This window comes from Vulpes vulpes, chromosome 14 (genome assembly GCF_048418805.1).
Source record: "Vulpes vulpes isolate BD-2025 chromosome 14, VulVul3, whole genome shotgun sequence".
Classification (NCBI taxonomy): domain Eukaryota; kingdom Metazoa; phylum Chordata; class Mammalia; order Carnivora; family Canidae; genus Vulpes; species Vulpes vulpes.
The window spans coordinates 95,193,015-95,210,804 of NC_132793.1; the positions used below are offsets into that span (position 1 = coordinate 95,193,015).

At 38.6% G+C, this 17,790-nt stretch overlaps 1 protein-coding gene across 7 annotated transcripts in view; it reads right to left on the reverse strand.

Annotated features, from left to right (window-relative positions):
- CHD2 (chromodomain helicase DNA binding protein 2) overlaps positions 1 to 17,790 on the reverse strand; it is a 121,018-nt gene that overhangs the window by 25,248 nt on the left and 77,980 nt on the right. For all 7 annotated transcript variants that reach the window (XM_072737212.1, XM_026001500.2, XM_072737214.1 and 4 more), the window contains 10 exons: positions 17,655 to 17,751; positions 17,141 to 17,233; positions 13,381 to 13,551; positions 12,382 to 12,557; positions 9,016 to 9,057; positions 7,524 to 7,663; positions 3,801 to 3,939; positions 3,455 to 3,605; positions 2,198 to 2,320; positions 773 to 901 (listed from right to left, as the gene is read on the reverse strand). In XM_072737212.1, the coding sequence (XP_072593313.1) occupies positions 773 to 901; positions 2,198 to 2,320; positions 3,455 to 3,605; positions 3,801 to 3,939; positions 7,524 to 7,663; positions 9,016 to 9,057; positions 12,382 to 12,557; positions 13,381 to 13,551; positions 17,141 to 17,233; positions 17,655 to 17,751 (1,261 nt within the window). The remainder of the gene's footprint in view (positions 1 to 772; positions 902 to 2,197; positions 2,321 to 3,454; positions 3,606 to 3,800; positions 3,940 to 7,523; positions 7,664 to 9,015; positions 9,058 to 12,381; positions 12,558 to 13,380; positions 13,552 to 17,140; positions 17,234 to 17,654; positions 17,752 to 17,790) is intronic.

A 17,790-nucleotide genomic window follows, 5' to 3' on the forward strand; every position in this document is an offset into this window, starting at 1 on the left:
TTCTAAGCTCTCCGGTAATCACCAGGTAAGCCTGTAGCAACAGATGCTCTGCAACTCATATCCTCTCTTAAATTCTCATAGCAACCCTTCAACCATAGGCATTATCATTGCCCTTTCACAGATAGAAAAAAACTGAGGACCAGAGATATACCTGTCACCAAGTAATTGTCACGGTTGCTACAACTTTTTGAGTTCATTTGTGCATGACAATTTCATGCCAGTTTCTGTACCCACTGCTGATCCTCTTGGAGCTAATCTCAAAGTACAATCACACTCAAAGGGCAACAACATAAAATCCCATAAGGCTGTCACTCACTGAAACAACACACTGAATGCTACCACTTTTTCACTTTGCTTAAACCAGAGGTCACAAACTGGCAGGCCCTGGGCCAAACCTGACCCACAGATGTGTCTTATTGGCCCACAATAAACTAAACTGCAGAGCACCTGCCCCCCTGCCTCAAGCATGAGGCTCCTGGTGAGCTGCAGTCCCCACCACTACTCCATCTTCTTCTTCAACCACAAGACTGGGTGTCACAGGCCACTGATCATTACACCTTGCATGGTTCACTTCATTTACTTCCATTACCCATGAATCTGTGATGGCTGGCTTAAATGAACAAATTGCTCTCTCACTGGGTAAGCAGAGACATATATATTCTATTTTCACTTTATTGACTCTGCATATAAACCAAACCAAAATGGTTTTATACCAGTTGGCACAATAAATGTAGCCTAAAAGGCAACCCTCAACTGAAATCCAGCTGCATACCTTTACTTCTCCCTCTTCTGATGGATTGTCTGAGTGTCTAGGAGATGAAAACTCAACCCCATGCTCATCTTTCAGCCTGGGTTCTTTGTTTTCCTTCTTTACTCGAGGCTTCCGCTTCTTTAATTTGGCCTGGAAAGGAGAGAAAATGATGATAAAACCACAAACTTAAAAAAGGAAGACCAAATAACATTAGGACTCTTTAGAGCAGTAGTAGCCACTAACTCAAATGAGAAAATTCAGAGTTATTTCAAAAGGCTGTCATCAATTTTACCTGGGGGTGGGTGGTGGGGTGGGGAGAGGAAAACAGTAATGTAAGCCCTACACATGTCCCTACACCACATAAAAGCACCCATATCCTTGACTGTATTAATTCCAGTGCTCAGAATTTATGCTAAAGATAGAATTCAAAAGAAGGAAAAGCACATTTATGCACAAAGACACAAATAAACACATGAGACTTAGCAGTAACATTAAAAAATCTAGACATACGCTCTATCTAAAAATTAAGGGAAAGGTTAAAATACTGTTGATCCCCTCAAACAGGATACAGACATATAAAACAAGTATAAACAGGACCTAATCTGTCCCTCCAGAACCCAACATATATAGTTCATACTCAACATGTTATCTGGAGAATGGCACTACTTTTAACACTATTACATGAAAAAAAAAAACAAAAAAACAAAAACAAGGTGTGGGATCATGGGGATTTTCTTTCCCTAAAATTCATTTTGTTTATAATATATGGAAATATATGCAAATGGCAGAGCTCTCAGAGCATGGAGAACACACACCTAACAAGGACCACTAGTACCAGATATAACATCTCACTGTGATTGCCAGCTTTCTAGGCCTGAATTTGAAATGAAAAATTGGGAAAATAAAAGGAGATAAGGTTCAAATGAGATCATAAGCAACTTCTTTGGTATTCGGTACAGAGTAAGTAAGGCAGTCAGAACTGAAAACCAGCTTCTGCATTAACTGTGGATTCTATCCATTGTACCTCTGAGACCCACTGTTACAAGTAGCCCAGGGTCAGTTATACAAGTTAAATTTGGTGGTATTCATACAGTAACAAGAACTGTGGTCCAAAATTGAGGAAGCAGCTCCAAAATTGAAAAAACAGCAACATATATGTCTGGATCAGTGGCACTGGGAGAGGTGAGGACTATTCTGAGGCAGAACTGGAGGAGAATGAGCTTGTAAGAAAGTTGTCAAGATGTTCAGGCCAATTACTGAATGAACATTCCTATTATTTATTACCAACCAAACCATCATTATTGGAACTTCAAAAGCAACACCTAACTATGGGATGATTGCATTGTGTGCTGTGCCCAGAGAAGGCAGGCATCCCTTCTCCTACTTAACTGTGCAGGGTGGTAGCCTCAGCCCTCTGAAGGATGCTCTGCTGACAGCTGCACTCACCTCCTCCCCGCCCGTTACAGCCCCCTTCTTCTCCAGACTCTTCCTGAGCAGCTTCAGCAAGTAGTCCGCTCGGGTCTGCAGTTGCTTCCCCTGAGGCTTTTTATCTGTCTCCACAGGCAGAATCTTCAACAGGAAAGGAAAAGAAGCACCCGCCACCACCCATGTCCCGGTTAGTGGATCAGGATACATACAGTCAACAAAGAACTAAGCAGTCCTTTCCCTCCCCAACCACCCAAAATACAGAAAAAGCCTCAGATCCTATCTCATGTCCATGGCTCCCAGTCACTGAAAATCCCTTATGAGCCGTTCTCATTTTACAAAATGGGATGGAGAAATCCAGCTCTCCCACTGGCTCCTACCTGTGCTGTTAACAGGGTAGAACAACTCAGGTAGGAGGGGCTTGTTGGCTTCATCTGCTAGAGCATCCCAGCCGTCGTGGATTTCCTCCTTCCAGGAGCAGGGAATCCCTGGAGCTAGGTTAAAGCTTCGTTTTAGATTGAAAATGCTTCTTAGAGCATTGCCGGAGAGCACTGAGCTATGCCAGGACATGATCCGTCCCTGCTACCACAGCTGGACCTCTCAGGCCAGGCTGGATTTGGTCTCAGTGCTTATGGCAGGGTGCTGTCACCCTCTTAGAGCATCACACATGGGATGAGCATTGTTTGACGTGCCAGGAAAAGCCCTGCCAGGAGCACAACATGGAGCGCATCCTACTAAAATTTGAGCCAGTCAGCTTTCCCTGCTTATAGCTCTGAGTACGGCCTTACTACTTGGTAGCCTGATTTACAACAGATAGGGTGGGAGGCTCGATTTTGTGGGAGAAGTACAGCCAATATTTAATTCCATTACAAAAAATACCAAGGTGTAGCTCATTCTTTGGAGAACTGAAACACAATTGCTTCAAATATTGTTTTAAACAAGAGGGCCAATGATTGAGGCCAAGGAATCCTTGTATTCTTAATAATCTTACCCTGGTATTTGTTGCAATAAGATTTGATGTATAGTAAGAATTAGAATTTTAAGATTTCTCCTGTGATTTCCCCAAAATTTTACCTGGCTATTATCTTCATCTAACAGTACCACAGTCCACTAAAGATGGTAATATTCCCCAAAACAAAAGAAATCCCAGGAATTTATTACTGTACTAATTTCCAATGTGATCCGCCAACCCCAGAGAATAGTTAAAAATAAGTTATCAATATAAAAATATTATGTAACAAATCTTCTGGAAATCTCCAGCATCACAGATTTACTTACTTTGTCAGTTAGCTTAAGCTCTGGATCCGTCTTAATTAACTCCCAGTTTCCATAGCCATGTTCATAAATTCCCAGCAGTAGTCTTGAATCATCCTCCACCCCCCACTCCACATCAAAATGTGCAGCTTTCACTCGACAGGTTAAGCAGTATCTAAAGGGATTTCAAAAACAGGAGGACATGAGGAGGGGCCTTTAGAATTTGGAAAGGAACAAAAATGAACATGGACAAAGCATTGTGATGTGTTAAACACAAGACCATGAAAACCCTACATAACACACAACTCTTAACTTGGAATCGCATTTCTGACAGCACAACCACTCATGCATATGCACAGAATAGACTCACTTTTTTTTTTCTTCAGGGTCCACAGGGATAGATTTATGCAGCATCTCAAACTCTTCCTCATGTTGTATAATGGATTTCACGTTAACCTGAACCCCCGATATTTTGATTGTTGGGCCTCTTTTTTTCCCTGGTCCTTTCCCTAAAGGATACCAATTTCACATCAGTTAAGTGAGAATTTGCTGCAGTTCCACAGAAAACATTATCAGCACACCCTGAATGCTTATTCACACTTGATATGTATCTCTGGTTTATTGTTAGTTTTAAGATAACCTAAAGTCAAAAAAGCTTTCCAATTAACAGGCATAAAATAACCTCTAAACAATTCAGTTTTTTAAGATTGAGGATTTTTTTAATCCACTAGTATTTATTTCTATTTTAATCTTCCTATCTTTTATACTTTGGTTCTAAAATTAAAAGTAAAAAAGATCCTAAAGGATTAATAGTAATACTGAAGTTTTTTCTTTTGTTTTCTAACTACCTTATTAACAGAGTTCAAGAAAACTCAAGTGTCTTAAAGATGATTTTCTCTACTGAAAAAATAGGGGATCAAGTTAATACCATTTGAAATGAACAAAAGGTGTCCTGAAAAGATTTCCTTAGCCCTAGTGCCAAATGAAAATAATCTTAGAATTAAAAATTAAACCCAGGGGTACCTGAGTGGCTCAGTAGTTGAGCATCTGCCTTTGGCTCAGGTTGTGATCCCAGGGTCCTGGGATCGAGTCCCCTATCAGGTTCCCCACAGGGAGCCTACTTCTCCCTCTGCCTGTGTCTCTGCCTTTTTGAGTCTCTCATGAATAAATTTAAAAATAAGTAAATAAATAAATAAAAATGATGATCAAACTCCGTCAACTTAGCCAGATATTGGGAAGATGGCGGCACAAGATAATGACACTTGTCTGTGAGAGGAGAGGGCTCAGAGCCTAAGAAACGGTTTCTTTTTTTAACATTCAAGTTGATGAAATGGTGCTATGATCATATAGTTATTTAGATATTCTTCTGTAATCCTCTAGAATTCATTTGCAAATGCTATTCCCAGCAATTCTGAAGAGAGCTGGAACAGGATGTGAGAAAATGGGAAAGGCACTTCTCAAAATCAGAAATCTGGGATTTATTCCCAAATTTGCACAAAGTATCCTTGTTCCTTTCCCTTTTCCCCTCTCACTTCTAGTTGTTGACCTCTCTGGGTCTCAGTCTCCTCATCTGTAAAATAAAAAGACTGCAACAGAAATATGGGCAAAGGATAAAGAGACAATTCAGAGAAGGAAAAATAAATGATTCCTCAACATCTGAAAAATACTTGACCTCACTCATAATCAGAGAAATGCAAATTAAATATATATACATACCATTTCTAACATTTCTATCATGTTGAAAAATTCAAAAATTTGAAAACATTATGTTGATGAGACCAAGAGGAAACAGCTATGCTTATTCAATGCTTAGTGGGAGAGTATAGTGCAAAGTGGTGTGCATACAAAATTATCTACCACAATACTGTAAAGCAAGATCATATAGCTGAATGTCCTTTAACATATAGTATATCCATAATAGATTATGCAAGTCTTTAAAACAAAAATCAGGCAGCTGGATAAAACTAACCACTTTCAATGGCACTGAAACATATAATAACCATACAGAAAAATAAAACTGGATACACCAGGAGAAACTCCAAGTGGATCAAAGATATAAAAGTAAATGAAATCACACAAGTATAAGAGGAAGAAAAGTCACAGCGAATTCCTGTTTATACTGGGAGTAGAGGAAATGTATTCAACGGACTCAAAATCTAAATACAATAAGGTAAAAGACATACATTTAATTATATAAAATATTTAAGTTTTCTTAAAGTGCCATGAGTAAAAAGACAAGTCACAAACTACAGGTGAAAAACAGCAACTTTCATCAGAAAAACACTCAACAATCTTACTCATTAAAAGAAAAACAAGATACCATTTCTCACCAATCAGTTTGGCAAAAACCCAACCATCTGACAATATCCTTTGTTTGTGAGACCTGTAACCAGTACCAATATCCACTGCGGGTGGCACTATAAGTTATGGTATGACTGCTGGAGAATTTGGCAAAATCCAATCAAGTCATGCTTCTCCAGGATCCAGCAGTCCCACTTCCAGAAACCCATCCAGGAGACATGATTGTAGAGATACAACACAGCATCTCCCTTAGACTATGAATTCATTACAGCTGTCTTTGTAACAGCCAAAGACTAAAAACAACCCAAATATTCATTGCTCAGAAACAGTAAAGTCTGAATCAACATCTACCGAACATAGTAGAACACTGCAATTGCAAAAGGAAAGAGATTTCTACAACATGCGGCATGATCTCCACACGTGAAAATATGTTGATACAGAACACAATACGCACTATGCTATCTTCTGTATAAGAGGGGCACACACACTGAAATTCTTACATAGAAACAGTGGAAAGATAAACACCTGAAATTAATAGAAACAGTGACCTATGAGAGATGGAAAAAGCAAGGTGCAGAATAGTGTGCTTGCTGCATTTGTGGTATTAGGAGAAAAAACATGATTTATTCATTTTCCATAGTACATATTTTCTCATTTCTAGAAAGATACAAGAAAGAGGGATACCAGTTTTTCAATTTGGAACCATGTGAATGTAAAATTTATTCAGAACAATTACAATGAAAAATGAAAACATGGTAAACTTAGAGTTGACTCGGGTGTTTTCTGAGTGCCATACATATAAAAGCATGTACTTGGATCACTGTCCTAACCACATCAATGTCTTTTACAAAATAGGAAAATACAGCTAAATAAATTTTTGACTATACTTAAGATACTTTATTATTATACTACCTTCAATAATATCTTTAAAAAGAAAATCTATAGCACAAATACTTCTTTCCTGGTATCAGCGAATGGGGCAAGCCAGATACCACACTATGCACTTCCCATGAACAGACTGAGCCAGGAGTCACCCTCAGCCTCTGAGGCAGACACTGTTACTCCCCTCTGCAAATGAGACCATTGTGAGGGAAGAACTTGTTGAGCTCAATTAAAAGAAATTCTAGCACCATGAAAATCGCATAGTAACAAAAATGTTTATAATATTCATCCAAAATTTTATATATTCCAATTAATTCTCTAAATTCTTTAAGTTTGCCATATTACAATCCATATTTGTATATCCAAGATGACTAGTGATGCTTGTGGTCTATAATGTCCTCACCTCCAGCCAAAATATAGATGTATCCACTAGGCTTTGCCCACTCAGGTCTTTACATCATTCAAACCAGTCTAAGGTTTCTATAACATCAGAAGAAACCATTCATGGGGCACCTGGGTGCCTCAGTCAGTTAAGTGTCTGCCTTTGGCTCAGGTCATGATCCCAGGGTCCTGGAATCCAGCCCCAGGTAGTCTGTATCCCTGCTCAGTGGGGAGCCTGCTTCTCCCTCTGCCCCTCCCCCACTCATGCATGCACGCTCTTTCAAATAAAATCTTTATTTAAAAAAAAAAAAGATGAAATCATTCATGTTGCTCATTACTCTCCACTTGCTGCAAATCAACTTTGTGGAGTAGATATCTGGGTTCTTACAACACTGAGCTCATATAAAGGCAGGTCAGAATACACACCTCAAAGGATGAGGGATGCCTGGGATAGGAGTCTGTTCCTCAAAAACAAAACCCCCTGGCAGCAGTATTCTCAATCCACAATACTGGGTTTGGGAGAACTTACCCTCGCTGGCATTTTCTTTCAGCTGTTCTTCATACTCCTGCATTGCTGACACACAGCTGTTGTGAATCAGTTCCCCCAGTCGTTTCAGATCTGCTACAGACTTATCCACCAGCTCAGCATCCCGTGCTATGCACTCCAGCCTGAGGAAGGAAAAATACGGAGACTTGTCAATGCCCTATGCCCATTTTTCTAATGTCACATGAGATACTATCTGGTCTCATAGAAACTTGCTCCTGCAAAGACATTTTCCTCAATTTTATTGATCATTCCAAGGCTCCAACAAGAAGCCTCCACAACAGTGACTGAGAGGTAACTCATTTTCCATCATAAAGAACTGCTCTTTGGAATAATCCACAAAGTAATTTCAAAGAACAGAGGGAAAGGAGTAGGCTTTTCTTTTTCTTTTTTTTCCTTATTTTTTTAGGAGTCGGCTTTTCTTACTAGGTTTTTATTACTAACTAGACGGCTGCCTGACAATGGTGGCAGGTGAGGTGCCAACGACTGTCTGCACTCCTCCGATCCTCTGTGTTCACCTCTCTTCCTCCAGCCTACTTTCATTCATCACATTATCCTAGAAGCAAAGTACAGTTACTTCTACAATATGTTTCAGTGATCTCATATGGAGCATGCAAACATACTTAACGTCTAAAAATCAGTGTGCCAGAAGCAGCCAGATGCACTCTTCCTCACCCTGCTGGTTTTTATGGTCACTGGCTCACAGACACACATTTTATCCTGGGTGGCCAGCAACAACCTCCAAAAGGTGCACCTGACTTTCTCGGTTTCACCGTCACTAATGCTACACATCACTGCTTCCTCTCTAAATGGAGAGGACAGAACAAAACATACAGACTATAATTTTCTTCCACTCCAGAAGTTTACTAGGAAGAACAGTAAGGCATCTGCTATTTCTATTAAGTCAGTACTATTATTCATAGGACATACTGCTGATTCTGGACAAAGCAAAATACTGAACTAGTTCAGATTCAGATAGTCTTTTCTTAAAATCCAACTTCTGAGTTCATTTCCTGAATGCCTGTAAAAGAGTAACAACAGCCAACTCTTTGGTAAGTTGCTGCTGGCAAGGTGTTATTTGCGTTTAATCTTCATGATACTCTACTAAAAAAGTAAGAGGCTACAAAAATCACAAATTGTTATTACTAAATAAGAACTAGGATGCAAATAGTAAATAGGTGCATTCTTTCAAATTGAAGTATCTGAACATCTCCTCTGGAAATTCTCTCTGTATTGTAGTTTTGCATGTACTTGCTTCATTTTCCACTCAAGTAAAATCTCTGTACAGATGGTCATCTTTGTCATCCCTCCCCAAAAACATATGTACAATTGCACAATATATAAATATTTGTAAAAGAACGTTTCCAGGACAAAAAAAAATGTTCCCAGCATTAGTACTAAGTGGAAAATAATACAAGGAAAAAAAAGAAAGCATGCTATGTAATAAAAATGAAAAACAGGTGGATAAGAAGCTTACCGTTCAAGAGGGAGACCAAACTTCTTATATGCCTTGATGAACCTGTGAACATGATCATTAAAACACATTAAAAAACAGAGGTTTTGGCTCAGTGGTAAAACATGCCATGCACACTGTCAAAATAGACTGAGCCCAAACCATGGAATTGCCACTAAGTCAAAGAATGCTGAGTCTTCGAAACTGGTCCACTTAAAATAGTGAGTGTTAGAGATGCAGTCAAATTTATTCTCAGATACTAATCAAGAAACCATTAAGGAATGTAACCGCAAAGTGACCTAACTTTAATATTACCCTTTTAGAAGGTGCAAGTTCATAGAGTTCAATACATAATAAATGATTTAACCACCATTTAACTCCTGTGATAAGACCTCAAAATGGTCAGCCGCTCTACTCAGTTACTGTTACTATAGATTCTAAACAGTAATATTTATTATTTTCTGGTCAATTACACAGCTGTAAAATTTTTAAGACTGTCTCAAATACTTCTGGGAATAAGGCAATGTGATTTAAAACTTCTTAGATAAATCTATTTTGGAAACTCTGCTGACTATGCCTACCGGACCCTGTCTTCAAACAAATATCCAACCAATCCTTTCACAAGTCTCTACCCTATACTATTATTCCTTCCTTACAACTAACCACTACCATTGTCACTAAGAAGCAAGATGTTACGATATATCATAGTCATCACTGTCATCGACCACATTACTAAAATCATCTCGTTAGGTAACAGTGTAAGGTGAGACACTACGGAGGGATAAATGGAAACAGAGAACACAGCAATTAAAGAAAAAGGGGGAGGGAATGAGTAGGCCTGTTGCTAAGAAATGATACTACATGAACAGCATGAACACAAGGACTAGGAAAGCATTACGGGGAAAGTGAATGTGAAGCTTATTCTTCGACTCTACCTTTCTCCCATTCATATATACTGAAATAATTTATGTATAAAAGAATATGACGTTTGGGAATTACTTTGAAATAACACTAGGAGAGGGAAGCATTTCTGGAATGGTCAAGAAAAGGACTTCTGAAAATCTGTTGTTCCTCCATAAAAGCAAGAAGAACACCAGCAATATAGTCAAGATCAACTTTGTTAGAACTCTGGAAATTAACCAAATGCTTGCAACTATCACAGGAGCGTTTACTCAAGCAGATGGCTGGATGTCAGTAAAAACTGAAAGTGCGCTCTGGCATTTTAACTTGCTCTATTCCCGTGCTCCTCTCTCTGCATGCTCCATGAGTCTTGAAAAATCAACATCTTTGTAACTACAGTAGTTGTCCAAAGCAGCATCACAGCAGCCACTAAACAGGCAGAATTAAGAGCCTCACAAAGAGTAACTGAATAGGGGCACCTAGGTGGCTCAGTCGGTTAAGTTTCTGCCTTCAGCTCAGGTCAGAATCCCAGGGTCCTGGGATATAGCAAGCCATGCATCGGGCTCCTGCTCAGTGGGGAGTCTGTTTTGGCCCCTCTCTGTCCCTCCCTCCCCCTACTTGTGCTGGCTCTGTCTCTGTCAAATAAATAAATAAAATCTTTATTTTAAAAAAAGGTAAATAAATATAAAGACAGCATAAATGTACTTTTGTAACTCTTTAGATTTTTTAAAAAACAGTAATTACAAAACGGTGTTGACAGGCATATAAAGTGTAAAGATATAACTTCTGCAACAATAAGAACACAGAAAAGGGGAGAGGAATGAAGTTATATTAGAGTACAATTTATTTTACCATTGGAATTAAGTTGATGATAATCTAAATTAAACTGTTCCAAATTAAGGTACTAATTATAACCTCCAAGGCAACTACTAAGAAAATAACTTTGAAATAGTAAAAAACTATATGGGAAAATAATGAGAAACACAAAAAAACAAAAACAAGGGTATTAAAATGCTATATTAAAAAATACCTACATAACACAAATAACAGTAGTAATGGGAGAATAAAGGAACAAAAAAGACACAAGACATAAAACAAATAGCAAAATGCAGATATGAATTCTAACTTATCAGTAATTACATGAAATACAAATGTGATTAAAGACTCCAACCAAAAGAAGAGACTGACAATAAATTTTTTAAAAACTGATAGAACAATATGCTGTCTATAAGAGACACAAGCTAGACTCAAAGACAGGCATACTGAAGTAAAAAAGATAGAAAAAGATAATGTGCATACAGTACCCAAAAGAGAGCTGAAGTGGCTACACTAATAACAGATTTTTAAAAATTAAAGCAGAAGATGAGTAAGGAAATGTAAGACTCAGACAATTCAGAGTCAGAGAGGCCTCACAAACATCTGTACACCACTGTGTTACCTACAGGAGAATACACATTCTTTTCAAAACAATACTGAGGGTAGGAGGTGAGAGGATATAGCATGTACACAGAAGACTGACTACAAATTCAAAATGGTTAAGATGATAACATGATAAGTACTGGAGGGTATATATCAATGTTTATATATATTTATACTTTTCCATAATAAATTAAAGAGAAGAAAAAAAGAAGAGTTATAACATTTAGGGAAAAATAAAGACTTGGTTTAAAATATACTAACCTAAAAGAGTTAGTGTAACTATATGTGACATAATTATTATAATATGGATTAGACCATAAAGCTACTGTAAGTAAATACTATAAATACTATTTTCTTCAGCCTAAAACAAAAAATGCATGCAAAGTGGGGAAATATCACTTAGAAGCAACAATTTTAGATTTCTTTTATTGGAAGGCAGATGTATGAATTAAATACCAACAAATGTACAATAAGTACAGACATAGAAAGATATCTAAAATCAATTACAGGTGAAAAAAAAAAAAGCTACAGAAGACTATGTTGGGTGTATTACTAACAAACCAAACCACCACCACCACCAAACTGGTATCAGTACTAATACTGTCAGGAAGTGAATTGGGGAGACAAGGGATAGGAGGGCAGCGTTATCTGTACCATTTTAACTTTTTATATTTATACTATCTCTTTTATATGCATAGACCTGTGTGTGTGTCTATGTATGTTTGGACATGTATTCCTATTCTTAAAATAAAAAACGCTCAGTCCCAGTTTGCCTCCAACTGTTTTTGTCTTGGCTGGACTTTCTTTGTGAAAATGCTCAGAGTAACCAGAGAACAGGAAGAAAACAAGAGCTGAGCAACCAACAAAAGAGACCTCAAGTGAGGAAAACCCTGGAGGGCAGAATCTTCTGGGGCAGGACTCCATCTGTGGGGTATGACTCTGTCCCCCGCCTTCCTTGCACACTGCAGCCTCTGCCTACCTTGTCTTCAATGTCAGGAATACCATAAGCCCACAGCTCATAGCATGCCCTCCACACAGACTCCGGAGAGAGAGAGCAGAGCCTCCACTAACCTTCGTATCTCTGCATCAGTAAATCCCTCGACAAGGTCCTTCCGCACGCTTCTGGGGCGCCCTCTGCGCTTTGGCTTCTTGTCATCATCAGAGTCATCTGTCTCACTCTCAGAAGCAGAGGATCTCTGGGCCTGCCTCTTGGACTCAGTGTCAGAATCACTGTCATTTGTCTGAGCCTGAAAAGGCAAAGTCTCATTGTAGCAAGTGCCAGGCACAAGAAGTCAAGACTAAAACCAGCCCATCTCAATTCTTTAGTACTCAAACTTTTCATCATATTCAACAAGCCCTTTTTCCTTTAAGAAAATAAGGAGGCAGGCGTCACATAAAGGAAGAAGATCTGCTTGGGAAAAAGTCACATTTCCAGAGACATAATGCAATGTAATGACAAATGAACTAGAATAAAAATACGTGAATTGTAGGTTCTTATTTATTTGCTTAGGTAAGTTTTTTACCCCTCTGTGTCTTGGCTTTCCATTTGTAAAATGATGATAAATACCTATTTATTTGGGTTTTCACGAACACTAAATGAGTTGATAGATATAACAACACAACTATGCCTGGGACACAATTAGCGCTCAATCAATGGTAGCTATTACTATTAGCTAATACTTACTGATTTGCTACAATCTTGGATAAATCTATGTCCAATAAACTGGGTAATAATAAAACTTATTCTACCTATTTCAATGATGTTGCAAAAATCATATTAGATCATGCTTGTAATGGTGCTATAAGATGTGAAGTACGTGTATGTTGTTTACAGTTATATAATCTCTTACTAAGTATTTACACCGGTGCCACAAAAAGCCAATTTACAAAGATCAAATGTCTCACAAGTGAACCCAGGGGTACTCCACAGTTTTCCTCTGCTAGGTTCACTATAAAATAACTACCTCCGCGTCAAGACAATAATGCAAAGCCTCTTCCTTGAATAATTAGCACTTCCTTAGCCTTTACAATAGAAGAAGTCCTTTCTTATCTTTCATCTAACTCAATCACCTTTTTCGTGGAACTCCGAATTCGGGGCAACATGTAAATTTCTTCTAGCTCCTTCTGACGCTCTTCCTCTTCTACTTTTTTCCTTTGCTCCTCTGGAATGATCTCATCCCAGTCCTTGTGAGGACGCTCTTCCAGCTCTTCTTCATCTTCCATTGTTGCAAAGTTGGCAACCTTAAGACACATGAATAACTCATTGTCTGACATTTCCCTCTTTCCCAAACACCATCATTTTTAATCTCACCCAGCATTTTTAATCTAAATATGATGCTATGAGTAATATCAGAACTCCTGTGATCTTATATAATCAGGCCATCAATTTTCTGCTAATCTCTCCCTTATCCGTAAATCACCTTGCCAAACCCTCAAGTTCATCAGAAACATTACTGAGAAACAGGGAAACATAAAGATATAAATTGTCTTATAAGTTTTATGGAAAGATAGAAATTGTCATATAAGTTTTATGAAAAGTCTATCACATTTTCTAATAAATACGATACTAATTAGAAATTTTTTTACTCAGATGATCAAATGCTGAATACAGAAACTAAAGGTATGTAATGATCTCATACACTCAAAAGTGCACTCTACTCTTAGAACATAAATGAAATGAAAATGAGAACATAAAATGCAAAAAATTCAAACAAATCTAGAAGAATATTCCATATCTGGCATTCAAAATATCTATGCAATTCAAAGTCGCAGCCTGTGGCTACACACAGACATATCTATCAGCTCTGGCCAGGCTATGGGCAGTGGTGGGAAGGCCCCAGGCATGGGCTCCACATCCTTTTTATTCCTTCTCACCTAGTCTTTTAAAGCTATAATCAAGTACAGAAGAGCTTTTTGGGTTTTTTGTTTGTTTGTTTTTGTTTTTAAAGATTTTTATTTATTTATTCATGAGAGACACAGGCAGAGGGAGAAGCAGGCTCCATGCAGGGAGCCTAATGTGGGACTTGATCCCGAGTCTCCAGGATCATGCCTTGGGCTAAGGCGGCACTAAACCACTGAGCCACCGGGGCTGCCCTGAGCCACAGGGGGTGCCCCAGAAGAGTTTCTTAGAGGTTCCATTCCTCAAAGCCATGTGGACCTGACAGTGAAGTCAGAAGTTCATGACTTTTGGCCCAATTAATTATCATTTTCACCAAAGATACTGTGATCTTCACAATCAGACTTTTTAAATTCTAAGACAAAAATAACAGGTGTAATTTCTTAGGGTGAAAATTTATCAATGTTTGTTTTATGAAATGAGTCATTTGACCAAACTCTTAAATTAAATACTATTTCTAATTATTTTATTTTATTTTTTAAGACTTATTTATTTGAGAGAGAGAGCACAAGTTGGAGGAGGAGCCGAGGCAGAGGGAGCAGCAGACTCCCACTGAGCAGGGAGCCCAACATGGGGCTCAATTCCAGGACCATGGGATCATGACCTGGGTCAAAGGCAGATGCTCAGCCAATTGAGCCACCCAGATGCCCCTATTTCTAATTATTTTAGGTCTGACTTTTATTATTTTTTAAGATTTTATTTATTTTTTCCTGAGAGACACAGAGAGAGGGAGAAACACAGGCAGAGAGAGAAGCAGGCTCCATGTAGGGAGCCCGATGTGGGACTCGATCCCAGGATTCCAGGATCATGCCCTGGGCTGAAGGCAGACACCCAGTTGCTGAGCCACCCAGGCGTCCCTAGATCTGACTTTTAAAACAGCCAGATGAAAATGACAAATAAATACATTAGTGGTTCACACAGTTGGGAACTGAACTTTTCCCAGGGCACATTATGGCTAAGGGCCACATGCTATATATAGGCCAGACCACCTGCCTAGGACGTAATCACAACTCCACATATCTGTGACCTTAGGAATCTACTTGGCATGCCTGTGCCTCAGTTTCTTTATCTATAAATCAAGAAAATAATATCTGATTCATTCTAAGGTTCTAAAAGGGCTTGACATACACAGTAAGAGTTATACAAGTACCAGTTATGATTACTAAAGAAAAGTATAATCTTAAATTATCTCAAAAAAAGCTTTGCTATGTTTCCAACATGTTAAATTAGGGTTTAATAGAGAAAGGGGGAGAGAGAGAGAGAAAGAGAAGATTAGTGGGAAAAACAAAGTCAATTCAGTTGAAGCATTCCAGAAATAAAAAAGCCTCCAGGTAGACAGACTCCTACTGTTAATTACATCACTTGATCAGGTGCTAGAACATAACAGCCAAAAGAGCTTACTTAAGCAAGGCAAAAGTCACCAGCCAACCACTTTTGATTAACCTGTTAATATGCAGAAATTTTTATATCTAAATCATCATATACTATTCTGACCAAAACATTGTCATGAAGATTGCTTCTCTTTAAAAGAGAGCAGCAGTGCAAGAAGTGCAGTCCAGCTGAAACGGTAATAATTCACCTTCAACTGCAAACACACTTACTCTGATTCTAGAGCTCTTTCGTCTAGTCAGCTCCTTTTGTGTTCTTTCGCTGAGACAACTTCTACCTGTGGCCAACTGTGGACCTCATTACACAATACTACTTCCTTCTAAACACTCTGCCCACATCTCCCTCAATCCCACAAGATGTACTGTACTTAACCATCACTGGAACCTTCGAGTCGCCACTGCTTCTCTAACCTGTAGGGCACAAACCCAAAGCCAATTCCTTTACCCATGTTCTCACCTGGAATTGCGAAACCTTTGCAACTGTGACTTAGTCTCCCAAGCCTACCTCCCACTTTAGGACAACAAAATGATCCAGTCCCTCTGACCTCAAGTACTGCTGGAGAAAATCCTAAGACCCTGTTGACCAGCTCTAATGTGAAGTCTTACCTTCCAAATTCAGTTCACTCACTATCAAGTTCCTCCTTCCTGGCCCCACCTGTGGCTGTCCCAAATCATTTCTATTTTACTAACTTACTGGTAATTACCATCACAAAGAAAGGTATCCCACCTCTTCTCTCCTCCCCATTCCCTGAAGTCTCCTTTTTCTTTTGAAGGCAATTGCACCACCAGTGTTTTTGATTACATCCATTCTAAGTCTCTTCTAAGGCAGTGTGCTAACAAATTTTCCTTCTTTCCTTAGAGCCTTCCATCTCTCCCTACTCTCAAGCTCTTCCTTCAACCAGGAGACATTAGAATATCTTTCAAAACCCTTGCCTTGCTGGACTCTTCTAACCTCATAAATCACCTTCACTGTACTCTTTATAAGCTTTAAAAGTAACTCCACTCAATGCTGCCACCTCCTATTCACCTGGTGCCCAGCTTTTGCACTTAGTCCTGATCTCATTTAATTTTCTGTTCTATCAGATACCACCCATAATCATCACCCTTAAAAAAAAAAAAAAAAAGCCCAGGTGGTCTAATATTTTTACCAAGTCATCAAGGGCTTTCTAACTGTTACCTTCTGCTTTATACCTTTGCCTCTCCTCATTCTCTGATTCTATCAATGTCTCTCCCACAATGCCCTCCACACCTCCTGGAGCTCCACATTATCCCGTTCTCCACCCATCCCACTGACACAGATTCTGCCCTCTTTGCTGGCTTTTCCTCTATCCACGGACTCTGGGCAGGAGAGACCACATCAGTGATTATCTCTATGCAGAAGACTAAACCTACACTCATAATGGACCTGGAACTCAGGAGCAGAAAGGAGTCAAGTTAGGTAAAGGAGAAAGTAAAGCACCTTGCACAACGGAAGTACTCACAGACATTGGTTATTATTAGATAATGTATCAGTGCTGAGGACTCTCTCCCACAATAATTTTCATACCTTAAACTGTGACAGAAGTTCATCTGTTGCACTTGTTGACACTTCATTCTCTCTAGTTTCAGCCAAGCGCAAAATTTCATCTATGTCCATTTCCTTAGGGACACCAACAATATGATAACGGTAAACAGGCAACAGTGATCAGTACAGACTGAAAACACTTGGTGTGAATAAACCAAATCTCTTTCCTCAGATCCCATTTACCTTTACAGTACTTGGGTTTATATCCTTTACCTCTAATGTCTCAAACTATTATTTATACAAACGACAAGGTGAATTTCAAAAATTACACAAAATAAAACCAGAATTAAAAGGACCAAAGATAAAATCCTCAAATATTTTTCTCATTCTTTCCAATTCTATTTAGTAAGAGCTTTGAGCTCTATAATTTAAAAAGCTAGATCTTTCAATTACTATTCTTTATAAAAGCTTCTAACACAGACTAAAAATCTACTTCCAGAAAAATTAGACTCTTACAAATACTCGTCAAAAAAGTTTTTTCCTTATTGTTAATTACCTGAGGCTCTGACTCCTCCCCTTCAAGTTCTTTGAAGAGATCCTCTGCTCCAAATTTCAAAATAGCTGTCAGCTCTTCTTTATTAAAAGGATTTGAGCTGTAGAAGTAAAATGTAGTTGTAATCCCTTAGGAATGT